At 41.1% G+C, this 16,456-nt stretch overlaps 1 protein-coding gene and 1 long non-coding RNA gene across 5 annotated transcripts in view; one reads left to right on the forward strand and one right to left on the reverse strand.

Moving 5' to 3' along the window:
* Positions 1 to 1,752: 1,752 nt before the first annotated feature.
* Positions 1,753 to 3,734, reverse strand: LOC134479911 (uncharacterized). 2 transcript variants are annotated; one of them, XR_015625572.1, is made up of 2 exons: positions 3,696 to 3,734; positions 1,753 to 2,022 (listed from the first exon to the last, which is right to left on the reverse strand). It is a non-coding gene; the product is annotated as an uncharacterized LOC134479911 (long non-coding RNA). The 2 variants fall into 2 exon arrangements; XR_015625573.1 differs by having other exon boundaries at positions 3,514 to 3,734.
* A 73-nt stretch (positions 3,735 to 3,807) lies between these two features.
* The window catches only part of Fam91a1 (family with sequence similarity 91, member A1), a 39,321-nt gene continuing 26,672 nt past the window's right edge, over positions 3,808 to 16,456 (forward strand). Inside the window, exons 1-8 of one of the 3 annotated variants that reach the window (XM_087559132.1) lie at positions 3,808 to 4,120; positions 8,890 to 8,974; positions 10,544 to 10,695; positions 12,184 to 12,241; positions 13,085 to 13,152; positions 13,714 to 13,827; positions 15,582 to 15,672; positions 16,040 to 16,102. In XM_087559132.1, the coding sequence (XP_087415258.1) occupies positions 4,049 to 4,120; positions 8,890 to 8,974; positions 10,544 to 10,695; positions 12,184 to 12,241; positions 13,085 to 13,152; positions 13,714 to 13,827; positions 15,582 to 15,672; positions 16,040 to 16,102 (703 nt within the window). In that variant the 5' untranslated portion in view covers positions 3,808 to 4,048. 3 annotated transcript variants of the gene reach the window in all.

The following is a 16,456-nucleotide window of genomic DNA, read 5'->3' on the forward strand; positions in this document are numbered from 1 at the left end:
ATTTTCACGAGAATTCTGCCCCACGTATCCATCCATCCAGTGTTTATTGAGTGCCTGAGCTAACACAAGCTTGAACAGGAAGCATACTGAAGCCCCTGACTTTGGGAAGCTTCTAATCTAACAAATAGGATGATTTAGAACAATGAAATCATTTCTTACCCACATTAGATGCTAATATGTTCTCGTCCCCTTCTACAGAGAAAAATAATGCAGTGCGTTGAATGGTGGAGAGCTGGAGGTGTGTTATAATTCTCAACCAGATGCCAGACAAGGCTCAGCCATGACATAGCTTCATTCATTCAATGCGGGAATACTAAGTAAGAGCTTATGCATGAAGCCTAACTCAAGAAAGACTTCGGAAAGAAACCAAGTCCTTCCCTCTAGAGTGAGACAGACAACAGACAGACACCAAATGGCCAGCCAGGGATTCCTTGCAATGAAGAACATAAGCTAAGACAACTGGTAAGGGACATGGAGACTCCTGCTCCAAGGTATGGGAAAGGCGGCAGAGAAATTAGCCAGGACAAAAGCTGAGAGGTATGATCCACTGAACCCATACCTGGGGGTGATGAACTAGTCAGTCCTTGGAACAGAGCCACGCTTGTCTGAAATGAATCCATGGCCAAAGACAGGCCCAGACAAAGTGTGAAGCTTAAGATGCATACAGTTTCCTTCTTTTTATTAGAAACCATTTTCTGACCCCATTTCATCTCTGAGTATTTCTTTTTCTTTCAAATTACTCTTTGAAAAGGATAACTTATCTGTCCCTCACATATTAATGATAAGAAAGGATTATTCCTCCAAAGGAACTGGGAGGCATTTGGAACTGGGAGATGGTGATTATGTAAATTTATACATCACTTGTTTGGGTATGGGAATATTTTGTTGGGAGAGTATAGTAAAATGTTTTATTGCTCTTGTGACAGACCACCATGTTAAAAGCTTGAAATGTATTATCTTAATGTCAAGGAGATCAGAAATTCAAATGTCTTGGCAGGAGTGTTTTTTGAGGTTTAGGGAAGAATCCATTTACCTTTTCAGCTCCTAGTAGCTTTCCACAGGTTTGGTTATGATCCCAAACCACTGATGTCTGCCTCCAGCAGTCATCCCTGTTTCCCTGGGTAAGGACTCTGTGATTTCCCTATGGCATTTTGATAGCCCTAGAGAATTTTCCTATCTCAAGGCTATCTTAATCACAGTGCCACGAAGGAAGCACTTCTAGTTTCTGGACATGGGAATCATAGTGAGCCGTTATTATTCCTGTCATAGAACATGCTAATCTGGGCTCAGTGAGTGAGACTAGCCAACAGCTCGTTAGTTAAAAGTTGCTGTTTCTCATTCATTATCTCTGTTGAAATTCTGGGGATGAATAGCTTGATAGTTTTTCTGAAGAGTAGACTGTTAGGCCAGGGACAGCATCACTTTCCTATGATCCTAATCCTGGGGAGGTAAAATTAGGAGGATCAGAAGTTCAGTGACATCCTCAGCTACATATCGAGTTCAAGGCCAGCCTGAGCTATGTGAGGTCATCATTTCTTTGTAAGAACAAGCTCAGGTTGCTTAAGCCAGTTGGGTAATTTTCTTTAATCTGGTCAGGCATGTATAGTTGGCTGAGAAGGCAGCACATGGCATTTGCATGTCTGAAGCTATTGTGTACCCAGGGGGTGTCTTTGGAAGGTTGCTTGTGGGATGCACAGCATGCTGTAGTTTCTGATCGCTCTAGGATTTGAAAGGCAGAGACTGGAGTCAGGATTTTTAAAAAAAATGGGATTTATTGTCTTCCAAAAGAGCTGATGAGGTCACCAGTGCTGCTCAGGGAATCCATTTGGCAGTTGCTTTTTCCTGAAGACTGGGGAGCTGTCTCAGCCCTGGAGTTTCCACACAGCAGGCCCTGGACCTCGTAGGTTAGTTGATGGATGACCAGAACTGCTTTGTTTCCTAGCCTTTTGAGGAAACTGGAGGCAGCTCAGTCCTTCCACGAGCATCTTGTATTTTTATAAATTGATCTGATTCTGGGTCCCACTATGGGAGAAAAATTGTTATTTGTCTTCTTCCTGTCCACATAGCTTTGACCTAATGCTATTTCCTCCTTCAAAAGTCTGCTTTTGGGGGCTACATACTGAGAGCCTTTACAGGTCACCATGGCTAAGATTTTCAAAGGTCTGTACTGATTTAGCAGGCATCCATTCACCATTACTAGTTTCGGTTGAGTTCAAATTAGATTTATTATTTGAAATAGAAAAAGGATGGATAGGTTCAGGCCAGTTTAACTGTTATTAGCAGTTGAAATAAAAATTTGTGGGGATTTTAAAATGATGTCCTTAATTTTCTTGTTACTTACATTATACTAGATAAAAAAGATTTTGAAGAATAATTTTTTCCACATGCAGAATTATGAAAAATGTAAGGGGGTGATTTATGTCACTAACTCTAAGTGAATTTTCCTAAACTGGAGAAGGAGGCAGAATATTTCTGTGAAGGTTACCCCTGAGGAATTCAAAAGGTGGTTCTAATAAACAGCCTTGGGCTGGGCCTGGACAGTTGACTCAGCAGCTGAAGTCACTTGCTGCTTTTGCAGAGGGTCTTGGTTTACCCTTCATATGGAAGCTAACAGCTGTCTGAAATCCAACTTCTGGGCACCTGATATCTGATGCCCCCTTCTGGCCTCTGAAGGCACAAGGCACACAGGTAGTGCACACACTACACATACATGTAGACAAAACACTCAGACATAAAATAATAAATAGTAAAAGCCCATGGGCTCTGTCAAACTTGAGCGATCTTGTGAACTAGTCATGTAACCTTGCCAACCTCGCTTTCTTCTTCTGCTAGGGCTAGTAGCAGCAGCAATGTTTCACCGAATGTTGAGAGATAAGAATCTATTGCAAAGCAAGAGATTGATACATAGTAGGCAGGTCATACTTTTGAATTCTGCTATTTTGTTGGGGTTCAGTACTATTTAGCTATGTTAAGGAGGGTCTCAATAGGGTACGAAGCTCCTGCAATTGGTTAACCAGAACAACACACCTATGTAAGAGCCGTGTGTACTATAATATTCAACTAATTAGATATAATGGTATGCCTCAGACTTGCTAGTTGTTGAGGTATAGATTAAACATCTTAAATGTTTTCAGTTTGTTATCAGTAGTGTATAATGAAACATGACTTAAAAACATTGCTTTAAAATGAAAACTTGACAAAGAAACACGGAAGTTGTGTCTTGCAGTTAAATGAGCTTGCTTAGGAAACACAATACACTCTGGAAGAAACTGTTCCCAAAGACCTCAGGAGAGCTGTACGAATATCAACCCGAGTTCCGTGTTTAAAAAGCTACTGAAGCTAGTTAAAATTTCTGCACCTCAAATCCCCACATTTTAAGAATTTGGATCTTGGAAGGAGTCCAACGTTCTCCATTCCCAGGATACAGCCAATGGTTGGAAGGGATGACGCCGCTAGCGACTCTAGGCCAATGGGTGGGGGTTGGGGGACGGGCACACTCGAGTTCTCCGGGACCTTGTTTTGTTCGGCAGGGTGGCGAGAGTGGTTCTTCCATTAGCAGCGTTTTTGCTAAGACAACCGACCGCCGTGCCTTTAGCCGCCTGTCCAGAGCCACTGGGGACACATATTCGGGAAACTGAGTCACACAAGCTCAGCGGTGCAGATCAGAGCCTCTGTTACACGCAGGCGCAGCTAACCCGGCTCCCGAGGGTCTCTGGGTCCCGCCTTCCTCGCGCGGCTCAACCACGTGCTGGGGGGCGGAGCTCCACTCGGCCGCAGGCCAGTGAGCGGAAGTGACGTCGGCAAAGAGCCATTTCCGGCAGGCCGAAACTAGGAAGAAACTTGAAGCTGCTGAGGCACGGGTCGTAGTCCCCGCCACTGTGCCCCGTGGCCCGCGCCGCGCGGAGCTGTGGAGGCCTGGCCATGGGGCGGCGCCGGGCTCGTGCGGCGTAGACGTACGGCCTCCCGCGGGCTCCACTGACGGGCCCGGCGCTCGCGGGCGGCAGGCGGCGTGGGAGCCGCGGCCACTGCGGGCCTGGGCTCCGGCATCATGAACATCGACGTTGAGTTCCACATCCGGCACAATTATCCTTGGAGCAAGTTGCCAACTAACGTGAAACAGGTATGGCTCCTCCCCGCTTCGGTGTCGCCTGACCTGCGGACCGTGGAGGGCTCGGGAAAACTGGGCGTGCGCTGTCTCCCAAGAAGGCTGAATGAACTCTTGGTACCTCAGCCCGCAGACTCTATATAAGCCAGGCGCCTACGATCTAAAATAAAGCCCCCGGACCCCAAACTTAAGAGTGGTGGGAGAAGGCAGTACAAGACAGTTCAAACGTTCCTCCTCTGTAGCGTATCTGGAGGTTAAGTTGCCCATTTAGAGTTGCATGTGTAACTGGAAGCATTTAAAGTTGGCTCTGGAAGACCAAGAAAAGTTAATAAGATAAGGGACGAAGCCCTTCCTCCCCCAAGGAGGGGGAAGAACGTCTCCAGACATCACCAAGGCTCGGAGATGTGTTTCGATGCATTTGGAAGTGTCGGCTGAATGCGTGAGAGTAATATCTGCTGAGGTTGGCAGGGTAGTCAGGTCTGATTTGAAAGGGTATGTGTGCTTTGAGTTGTCGGACTTCGTCCTTTAGACAGGCTGGTTTTATAAAGAATGTGTCAACGGGAGCATGACCTGAGGGTTATTTTATTTTTTAAATCTAATGGTGAATGGTAGTTTTACTCAGCAGCATTTATTGAGCACCTACTAGTTGTTATGCCTGGTTTTGGATGTAGATAGTTTGCAGCACTCAGACAACGATCCTGTCTCCACGGAGAGTCTGTTTTATCAGAGACAGAGTAAATAGACTCATGAAAGTACTGAACAAGACAGGTGGTTTGAACTCTTACGAAGGCCTTGATGCGTGTGCCATATTCAAGGCACCGTTTCTCTGCCCTCCATTTCTCGTTCAGTTCCACTGATTTCTGGTTTCTCTTGGTGATAGGCAGCAGATATGCTTTTGAAAAGTATGGAGTGGCGGTGATAATGGTTTTATGATTCTTGTGGTTCACTTTGAGTCCTAGTTCTAGGGGATGAGTTAAGGGTCTGGTGAACATCACATGACAAAATACTTTTAAGACACCAGAATCCTAGATAATAGCAAGGTGTGTTTCAGGGACAAAGGTCTCTAGAATGTCAAAGATGTCAAGTTTCTCGGTTTCTGAAACTTGAAAAAAAGTCTAACTCTTTGGAAATAAGTTCCTCTTAAGTTTGAATGAGGTTGGCACTTTTTGTCCTTTAGACAAATATGTTCTGAGACATATTTGAAGACAAGTAGAATAAATAGTCCTTTATTTCCTTTTTAAATAGCTTATACCCAACTTAAATAATTGATTCTATTAGTATTGGCAAAAGCCTCCTCAAACTTAATTGCTCTTACTAAATAATAGGACAGTGCTAAAACTTAAGTCCAGATATAAACTGATTAGTTTTTGCGTGTAAAACCACTGAAAGGCCCAGTTCTTTTGTGTTAGGCTCAATAAGGCCTTTGTACACATTTGTTTCTGCAGACCTCCAGCCTTTCCATGGTTTCCTGAAGTTAAGGTCCACTTTAGATGATATCACCCTTCTGTGTGGTTTCTTATCTTCAGCGCAGGGCCTTCTCATCCTCTCCACACTGCCCTGGAGCATGGACTGAGGTGCTGAGGCAAGCCCAGTCCTCTTACTGGCAGTAGCTGCCTTTTATAGCTTCTTTTGATTGTCTCTCAGATGTCTCTTAGAGATTCCCTAACCCTCCAGTCCAGAGTCACTGCCCTCAGCCGTGTTGTCCCTGTGCTGTCACCCCTCACGCACCACAGCTATCACCTCACCAGGCTGCCTTTTCTGCTTAGATTCTGAGTTAGGGTTTGCGCCCTAAGTATCTGTGCACCCTAAACGTTGGCTTTTAGTAGCTGTTTGTTAGAGGTAATGAGGCATTGGTTTGAGGTGACTCCTAAAAGGCTATAAAAATCACAACTGTATTAAAAGTGGGAATTTCCTTATGATATGGAAAGAATATTTTCAGGACTTTTCTGTAATTTTCTAATAGTAGGCATTCATTGTTTGGCACAATGTATAGGAAGAATGTGTCTTTTGGTATTGTAAATTCTAAGTATGTTGGTATGATGATTTCCAGTAAGTTTTGGTGGGCTTAATTCAGAACTGACTCATTTCCCAGTTCTGAAAAGTTAGAGGAAGGAGACTTGGATCAAAAAAAAAAAAAAATCTCATGATCAACTAAGTCCCCTCCTCCTGCCCTAGTGTGGATGAGATGAGGAGAAATGTGTTTAGTTCTGTGGGTCACAACAGACTCTAGAAGGTACATAAAAAAGCTGTAGATGGGGGCTGAGCATGTACAGAGTCTTAGGTTCCATTCCTAGCACAGGGAGAAAAAAATGTAGGTCAGGCCATTGTTTTCAGAAATTTTCTATAGTTTACTAATATCAAGCATTCGTTGTTTAACACAATGTATAGTTCTTTTATTTAAAGTGAAATCTATGGTGAATCAATTTTTTAAATGTGCTTATTTTTACTTAATCTATTTTTTTAGACAAGTACCTGTTGGGATGTCTACACTGGGGCTTGTAGGTTCCTTTGGGGTAGAAAGTTTGCTTTCAGGGTTATGTGCTGCGCAGGGAGTGCTCTGTGTGTAAGCTAGCATCCCACATCACCTGTTCTAGTTCCTTTTCTGTGATGCCTAGGGCATCCAGCAGGTCTTCCCATGTGCAGCCCATAGTGGCCTGGTGAAATGGCTGGTCCTGTTCTGTTATCTGGGTCTGTGGTGCTGACAGTGGTTTAAAATGATGGGAGATTTGGAGAAGGGCAGAAAGTCAAATAATTGCTGAACAGATTTCTTTCCTTTTTTTTTTTTTTTTTTTTTTTTGGAGCTGGGGCCCGAACCCAGGGCCTTGCGCTTCCTAGGCAAGCGCTCTACCACTGAGCTAAATCCCCAACCCCCTGAACAGATTTCTTGAGGGAAAAATAAAACATTCACTGGTTTTAGGAAGGGATTTATGAACTCTAACATATATCGACTGATGGGGCTAATCACACGCTATGTACCTAGTCCTCGAGCTCACATGGTACTAGAGTTCATGTTTTTCCATGGGGCATACCAATAATAGTGTTAACTTAAAGGACTAACTTTGAACCAGAGCTCAAAGCCTCAGGTTTGGAACTTGCTGTGATTGTAGCAGGACGACATGTTTGTGTACAATGCATGTGTGTTTCCTGACAAAGAGACTCTGACCTGATAGTACAGATGTGGGAACCTTGACTGATGTGTTGACAGATGTGTCTGAAACCCGCAGTGATCTCCGGTACTGACCGGAGCCTTGCTGCTGTATGGAGGGTGTTGCGATAGTGTCTCCTCAGGGCACACTCCTCCAGAACTTGGGATGTTACAGATGGAAATAGGTCATGCACACCTGAGCTATAGTCCTGGCTGACACAGCCGTTCCTGTAGCCTGTCCAATTACAGGACAGGTTATTTAGGTAGTTCATTTAATCTGATTGTAAAACATAGGAATATGGCTTTGTCTTTTAAAAACCTATAAAGGATACAACCAATTGAATCCTCCCAATTATTTTGTCATTTAAGATGTTTAGTTTAAGTTTACAGTGTGCCAGGAAAAAAAAACACCACAAAACCCAGAAACTATACATAGTAATTAGAAGCAAGAGAACATTTCGATACTATACTAACTTTATGGTCACATGTGAATGTCATGTTGACTGTGACTAAACATATTTATTCTTTGTTTTTATAGTTCTAACTTTGAACTTAAAACACTATGTGTATAGCTAGAAAGAATTTTGTTTATTATGTACAAGTCTGTATTTCTATCTGTAGGACCACTGACTGAAAATATTGCCAAAAAAGGGTTTATCTTGAACGTATACAGACTTATTTCTAGCTTTAGTCCATAGATAATATAGTCTAACAACTTCTTAGTAGCTATTAGAAGTAATCACAAGATGATTTAAAATATGCAGAAAAATATAGCGTATATGCAGATTCTATGCAATGTGATGCTGTTTTCTCTAAGGGACTGGGGCATGTCTGGGTCTTGGTATCCTGAGGGTCCTGGCACCAGTGCTAGTGGAGCCTGTGAAGGGCTGTGTGTGAGAGTGGCAACATTGTATTGTCCACACGTTTCCACAGCAGCCCTGAGGATGTGACATTTACAGAAGCAGTCTCAGCACATCTGGAGTGTCCGTCCTGTAGAAATGTTAATCCCAGCTAATCACAGCTCAGTCCAGAAAGTCTAGGCTGTCAGTCTGTCCTTCTTTAGCTGTATTCTTGAGTTTACCTAAGGGTGGGTGTGAGAAGCCACCTGCCGTCCACCCACTCATCTACCTATCCACCCATCCATCTATATATCCATCTATCCATTCCACTTAAATTTGGATATTTTGGAAGGAAAATTTTATTACCAATCTTGCTAACAAGTAAACATTCTTGTTACATTCTTATACTGTTTTTCTTTCTTTCTTTTTCTTTTTTTCGGAGCTGGGGACTGAACCCAGGGCCTTGCGCTTGCTAGGCAAGTGCTCTACCACTGAGCTAAATCCCCAACCCCTCTTATACTGGTTTTTTATTTTGTGTAAATATTTATATTCTGTAAAAGTTTAAGTAAATCTTAGAAAGGCAAACTGCAAAAAAAAAAAAAATAAATAAAACATGTGGGATCTTGTTTTAGTATCATAACAGTAAAGTTAACATAATAAAACTTAAGAATATGTTACTTATTCAGTTCTAGGAATTAGCGATGCCAGAGTAAAATTGCAGTCTTTTTTTATTTTTTAATTTTATGGCACAAAAAGTACCATCTGGAAACTGTGTAATGACCATGTACAATTTCTTTTAGAGTCTTGGAAATTCACAACGAGAATATGAAAAACAGGTTGTTTTGTACAGTATCCGCAATCAGTTGCGCTACAGAAATAACCTAGGTAAGTGAAGACGTTTTATACTGGGAGGGAGATGACTCTGTCTTTTCACTTGTATAAATCTCTCTTAGTTTTCAGTGTGTTCTGCATGGATCTGAAATTTCTCCATGTATGGACTTTAAGAACCTTCAGATTACATCATTCTATCTAATAGCAGTTTATATTTTGGATTTTTCTAAGTGTAATGAAAATTCCTTTTTAGAGTGCTTTTTATAGGTTTACTTTTCCTATAAAAATCTTCTTTTTTTTTAGAGATATATTTATTTATTTTATGTCTATGAGTACACTGTAGCTGCCTTCAGACACACCAGAAGAGGGCACCAGATCCCGTTATAGATGGTTGTGAGCTACCATGTGGTTGCTGGGGATTGAACTCAGGACCTCTGGAAGAGCAGTCAGTGCTCTTAACCGCTGAGCCATCTCTCCAGCCCCCAAAAATCTTAATCTGAATTTGATGTCCTCTTTATCAGTGTGAGGGGATTTGCCAGAGAAGAAAAAGGACATCAGTTCTTGATCATTTTCAGACTTAAATTTTATTTTGTCACCATAACTTTCCTGGGTTCTGTAACTTTTCTTTCAAGCATTAATACTCCAGAGAGTTTCTATACAGGTATTTTCCAATGAATTCAGAAGGCTTTTTACATTTGAAAAACACAATGTGGTAAGTAGCAAGGGAGATAGTTCAGTTGGATAACATGCTTATCATGTGGACACCTGAGTACAGTATTCAGTGCCTACATTAAAAAAGAAATGTGGTAGCAGGTGTCTAATTTTGTCCTGGGGCAGAGACAGGCAGGTCCTGGCAGTTACCTGACTAGCTTGCTTAGCCTAAGTCTAGGTCTCAGTAAGAAATCCTGCCAGTAGAGGGTCTGCGAGATAGATGAGCTCTGTGAGGATAGGACATTCCCTAGGACCTACATAGTGGAGAGGGAAAACTAGTTTCTCAAGTTGTCCTTCACTGCATATGTGTACACACATTTAAAATGAACACGGGGAAAATGCTGAGTGATGGAGGAGGGTGGCCTCCTCCTTCTCCACATGAATGGACAGACAATAAGGAGGCCTGTGGAATAGGCCTGATTTCAGCTGCTGGGAGGGCTGACTTGGGAGAATTGCAAGGCCAAGACTGCCTGACCTGTACAGTGAATGTACAGCTCGTTGTGTTACAGCTCAGCGGTGTACACATGCTTTCAATCCACAACACATGAGACAGAAACAGAAGATGCTTTTCTAAAATGGACTAACTTGAAAACTAGTCTAGTCTGGCTATCTTGTGAAGTGATGTGGTCAAGGGTGTAAGACTTACAGCTTATGCATGTTGATTTTATACTGTTTCCTTGTTTTAGTAAGATTCTTTCCTCTACTTATATGTCTTATTACATTTTACTTACATGTATGAAAGACTCACATTTTTTTGTGTGTGAGATAAAATTGTTGCTTTGTTCCAACGGTTGATTTGTCCTTGTCTAGTTTATATACTGTTTCAAAAGTTAAAAGGTGTGTGTTTCATGCTGTGTTTATAGTGAAGCAGTTAGATACCTGAGAAAACGGCACATTTTCCTATTCTTGCAGTTAAGCATGTCAAGAAAGATGAGCGCAAATACTATGAGGAACTGCTGAAGTATAGCCGTGATCATCTCATGCTGTACCCTTACCACTTATCCGACATCATGGTGAAGGGCCTGAGGATAACACCATTCTCATACTATACTGGGATCATGGAGGTTAGTGTCTAGTGTGGGGAACCGTTAACAGTGGGGTGGGACTGCAAGCCAGGAGCACCTTACAGCCAGCAGAGCACCGGCCTACCGGCTCTGAGCTACCCAGTTACTGTGTAAAAGGAATGCTGGTCACAGGTAGCTGAGGCATACTTGCGCATGAGCTCATCATTGTTGATGCTTTTACGTTAGAAAGGTGGCTGCTTGTATTCCCTGTTCTAGAAGGTGTTGTTTACCCTTTGTGCAGTTATGATACTAATCAGTTATTTTACCAGCAGTTACTACAGCTATTGCTTGTACTATGTAAGATTGAAATGTGGGTTTCAGACTTCAACAGGAAGATCAAGGACACTAGTATATTTAACTGTTCACCCTGTATAAAAACGAGGATGCACACCCAGTGTTGTATGATACACATCTCAGGAAGGAGACACACCAGAGTGTCCATTGCCCTGGCTGTTAGTTGCTGCAATTATTAACCTTTAACTTTATTCCAGAGCTAGTTTGTATTTGGTTCTTGTTGAATAACTTTAATAATAATTCTAAACTGTTTTGTTACGTAAGCTTTCTATAAAGATTTGACATTAAAATCTAGTATTAATTTACTTTATATGTGAGTCCTGCTATTTTGGGCTGTCTAGACACTGACAAAGCAGAGAATAGCATATACCCAGGAAAGCTAAGCACCTGCAGTAACAGGAAGGCCAGTACACTTTGTGGTATGCCCAGTGCCCTTGCCTTCAAGCTCCCTTCCTTAGCTGTAAGCCACTTTTCTGTGTGCACTCGTATAGTCTGTTTCTGAAGTGCTCTCTTGGCAGCTCTGCTAGTTCAGTTGATGAAACACACGGGGTGGTGGAACAAGGTCAGCTCCTTCCTCTTGCTCTGATTCTTTTTCTGGTATCCACAAGGTTAAGGTATATATAACTTTTACTTTTTTTATATTTGCCATCCTTTGTTACATTTACGTTCACACGCTCTCTGTTCTGCAGGTTTTATTTTTAAATGATTGCATTGAAGGTGGGTCTTATCCAACAATAAATAGTATTACTGGAGAAGATTGGTGTTGAAGAAGCCAGATCCTAGTGTAATCTGATACTGAGATAAGAACAGAGGCTTGGAAGTAATTAGAACTATTGTCAGTAGTGTGTGTTTTGGATACATACTGATGGAGTTGGCACATTCTCTCCGGGTAGAGATGAAGGATTGGGTGTGAAGTGTTGAAAAGCTCTTGGCTCTAATGGAGACTTACAGGGCAACTGTCTGGGACTCACAGAGACTTCTGAGAAACCCAGACCCAACCGTTTACCCTTCCTTTTCTAGATTGTTGCCTTGGCTTAGTGCCACAGTGGTGTGTGCACATTTAGGATGTCAGTTATGATCCACTGTTTCCTGTAATGTTAGTAAATGTTCTGTTCCACCGTAGTAATAGATACATAAACTCTTTTCTTATCTGAGGAAAGTTAATTCAAAATTTGTATTCTTTCTTTTTCAAAGGACATTATGAACAGTGAGAAAAGTTACGATTCATTGCCTAATTTTACTGCTGCTGACTGTGAGTATCCAGCTGGGAAGGAGTAACATTTAGATTTTGGTTTTGTATATGAATACATTAGGATTGTGTGTTTGTGACCTGAAATATGTAAAAATTGAGAGTAATATTATCAATGGGTATTTTATTGCATAATACAAATCAGATGTGAGATTGGGAAGTATAATTTGGAGCCAGAAATTTAGGTCTAACCTTTATTCTAGAGTGGTTCTCACTCCATGGGTTATGACCCATTCGAGATCAAAGTACCCTGTCCTGGGTCTCTTAAGACTATCCGGAAACAGATGCTTACATTGTGATTCATAACATTAGCAAAATTACAGTTATGAAGTAGCAACAAAAATAATCGTATAGTTTGGGATTCCTACAACTTGAGCAACTTTATTAAAGGGTCGCTGCGCTTGGAGGGTTGAGAATCACTGCTCTCGCCACTGAGGCTTTGCTGTTGTCTGGGCTGTGTCTGATGAAGGAGAGCAGCCTGCGTACAGGATTCCTACCTTACAGTAACCCGTCGAGTGCCACAGATGTCTGCCGTGTTTCACTGTGCTTACTAGCTAAGTGAAGTTCTATTCATCATGGTGTGGAGTTCTGTGTATAAGAAACTTCTGCTGAAAAGCATAGTTTTACTTCTTAAAACCAGGAGGACTTCTGCTTTTTTAGTAAGACCTCATTAGCATTGTCAGAAGTGTTCAGTTCATCTCTTCCAAAGTTGAAGTTTCATCTGTGTAGATATTGATGGGCCACATCAATCAGTTATTAAAGAATATAAGTGCGAATTTTCCCCAATGCCATTGCTCATAGTATACTCACATTCTAACCTGTATTAAAGGAAAGACTTGCTTACAGGTCTGCGGCTTCTTGGCATAGGAAGAAACCAGTACATTGACCTGATGAATCAGTGTAGATCTTCAAAAGTAAGTTGTCCCCTTTCGCTCTACAGCCCCTTTGTCAGAACTGGATCATAACCAAAGTTTGGCTTAGAGTTCTAGGAATAACAACCTCTAACATGAACCAGTTAACGTGCGTCTCATAGGCCTGGTGAACAGATCTTCAGTGTTCAGCAAGTTAGAGCTTAAGTGCTCAATGAGTTACAGCTTATAATATTTATTTTTGGAAGTTAACTTTTCTTTGCTTGTCTTTTTAATTGGACAGTTTACCCTAGAATTCACTTTATGGGTGAAATAAGTTCACATTTTCAAGTACAGGTTTTTAACCTCTTGGGTTTTATTTGAAATGCTTCTGGATTGATGTCTGTGTTTAGTAATTTATTTTAAAATAAGTTAAAAAAGAATGAGTCTACGTTATATAGTCTAGTTAGCATTTTAAACATGAAAATTTGAGAAGATGTAGCCTGTTGTAATGTCTTCTGTGATCATAGAAGACAGTGGTAATCTGGGTTGGCTGTAGGTCCGTGATCATAGAAGACAGTGGTAATCTGGGTTGGCTGTAGGTCCTTAAATGTTGTATTATTGCAGAAATTCTTCAGAAGGAAAACTGCCCATGATCTTCTACCAATGAAGCCAGTAGAAATTGCCATCGAGGCGTGGTGGGTGGTGCAGGCTGGATATATCACAGAAGATGACATCAAGGTAGAGATTCTTATAGGCTAAAACCTGAGGAAAAGGAAAAATTAAAACCAGAATTTTTGCTTTTTAACTTAAAGTTTTTAATGACATAATGTTTTCAGAAGTAACTGTTGCATGCACTTTTGTGTTCCTGACTGGACGCGTGCACACACCTGCCCAGGAGCTCTCTCGGGTCCACAGATGAAACACACACACACATTAGCGCAATGTCTGGCACTTCTAAGCCTCCCACAGCTAATGTTCCCTTACCTTCACTCCTAGCTCAACATCTGTAAATCTGCTCTCAGCTTAGTTGCTCAGTACCTTCTGTGAAGCCCGTTGGTCTTGCTGCCCAAGGTGCTTTCGGGCCACTTTCCCTTTCTGCCTACATTTTGGAAGATCTCTCTGTAGCTCTGAGTCTGTCCAGTCTTTCTTCCCCAGGTATCTCAATTCTCTTCCTCTCTCCTAGCCTGCAGGAATCTAGAAGTCCCTCCTCTTTCTTTCCTCCCAGCCATTGGCCACTGGCAACTTTATTGATAGATCAAAAACCAATGGAAGTGAGGACCTTCAGTGTCAGTAAATAGATTTCCAATCAAAGCACCAGAACCATCCCCTACAAGTAACATTTGACTGTAGAAAATCAAGTTATTCAAATGATCTTAATAGGCTAGTCGTGGAGTTTACAAGGCCCTCTTTAATGGTGCAGGAGACATGATTTGGTTCTTGTATATAATCTGGGGTCTTAATTAGTGGTTTCCTTCTAGTGATATGATGTCATAGTAGCCATAGTAATATGGCTAATATTTCTAAACACTGACTGTGTGTACATGTGCCATACACTAAGGTAACTATGTCAAGACTCATGACAATCTCTGCACCCAGTCCACAGATAAGGAAAGTGAGTTAACTACATAACCCAAGTTATAATGAAAGGTCCAAGAGTGATAGATACTCAGGCAGGTTCTTTTGGAATCTGTAGTCTAGTCACTGTTGAATTACAGTGAACTAGGGGTAGGTGTCCTGATGGGAAACAGTGTCAAGATCAAGAGCAGTGATGTCTCCAGAAATTAGTGTACACCACACACAATCTGGAAGGATGCTGACTGAGGAAAGGGTGGGTGCTCTGGGAGCCTGGAGACCGAGGCATATCTGTATGTGGTTGAAGGGGTGTGTGTGGCCTTTTCATCTTTCATTTGTTTAGTTTTCGTCTAATTCTTCTGGAGGGCATCAGGAATTTTGCTTCACTTTACTAAGCCCTTTTTTTCTTTTTTAAAACTATTTATTTATTTTATGCATATGAGTACACTGTCGCTTCTTCAGACACACCAGAAGAGGACATTGGATCCCATTACAGATGGTTGTGAGCCACCATGTGGTTGCTGGGGATTGAACTCAGGACCTCTGGAAGAGCAGTCAGTGCTCTTAACCACTCCTCCCCACTCTAAGCCCTTCCTTATGGTGCTGCCATACTGTTGTAATCTCATCATTTTCATGTGGAGTTTTTCTCAGTGAACTTTTGATAAGAATGATTTGAACTCCTGTATCTGATTCCATTGCATTGGTGTTTATGAGTGAGCATTACTGCTAACCAACAGATGTTGATAGTCACAGTGATTTTGTTATCTAAACTGTTGGCACTATAGTTTAGTTAACTTTAGGGATAGTAACCTTCATTCTATGCATATTTCAGCTATGGATTCCAATGTGAATACATCTTAGGATTCTTATGAATTAGTTAATTAGGACAAACTTAACTGAAAATATTTTCCTTTTCATAGATATGCACTTTTCCTGAGAAAAGCGCTATTGATAAGATCATCGACTCAGGTCCTCAGCTCTCTGGATCACTAGATTACAATGTAGTACACAGTAAGTGTTTAGTACACATGTTCTTAGTCAACCCCAAAACTTGTTTGTAACAGTTGATGATTAATACCAATTACTGGCCCGAATTGAGTCTATTTCTTAAGTCATGTTACTTGAAATGTGATCTTAGTCTTTTATTTTTTGGTGTAGATGAAATTACAGACCTACATAAATGGTTGGTAAGAGATTTGTAGTTCTGAAAATATCTAGGAAATCAAGATTTAGAAGAGGTAGTTACTTACTCTATACAATTTTCTTTTCTTTGTGTAGTGTTCAATTGTAAGGCTTCAAAGGAGGTTAGCAGTCAGACTAGTAGAAGAAACACTGTCCTATGGTGTCCCATCTAAACTAGGTGCTTTTGCTTTTGTAGGTTTGTATAACAAAGGCTTTATTTATCTGGATGTGCCCATATCAGATGACAGTTGTATAGCAGGTGAGTCTGGACTGACATTTTGCACTGTATTTTGAATGACTGCTTGAAGTTAAATGCTATGTTCCAGCCTAATAAATTTGACACAAATCTTTCTGTAATTTTAGATATGAGGATTTTTTTAAAAGAAGGATATTTTTACTTTTACACTTAACCTATTGTAGTTTTATTATTATTTATTACTATTTCATCTTCTATGTTATTTTGATCTATACACTATATTAAAATAGAACTTCAGGATAAATTTCCTACAATTCCAAATGAAATCACCTTTTTTAAGTTTTAAATTTTGTAATAGTACTAACTTACAGTTAGGTGTGTGTAGTAAGTATCTTTTCTGGTGTCATTTGGCTACTG

Source organism: Rattus norvegicus, chromosome 7 (assembly GCF_021556685.1).
Source record: "Rattus norvegicus strain SHRSP/BbbUtx chromosome 7, alternate assembly SHRSP_T2T, whole genome shotgun sequence".
NCBI classification, from domain to species: domain Eukaryota; kingdom Metazoa; phylum Chordata; class Mammalia; order Rodentia; family Muridae; genus Rattus; species Rattus norvegicus.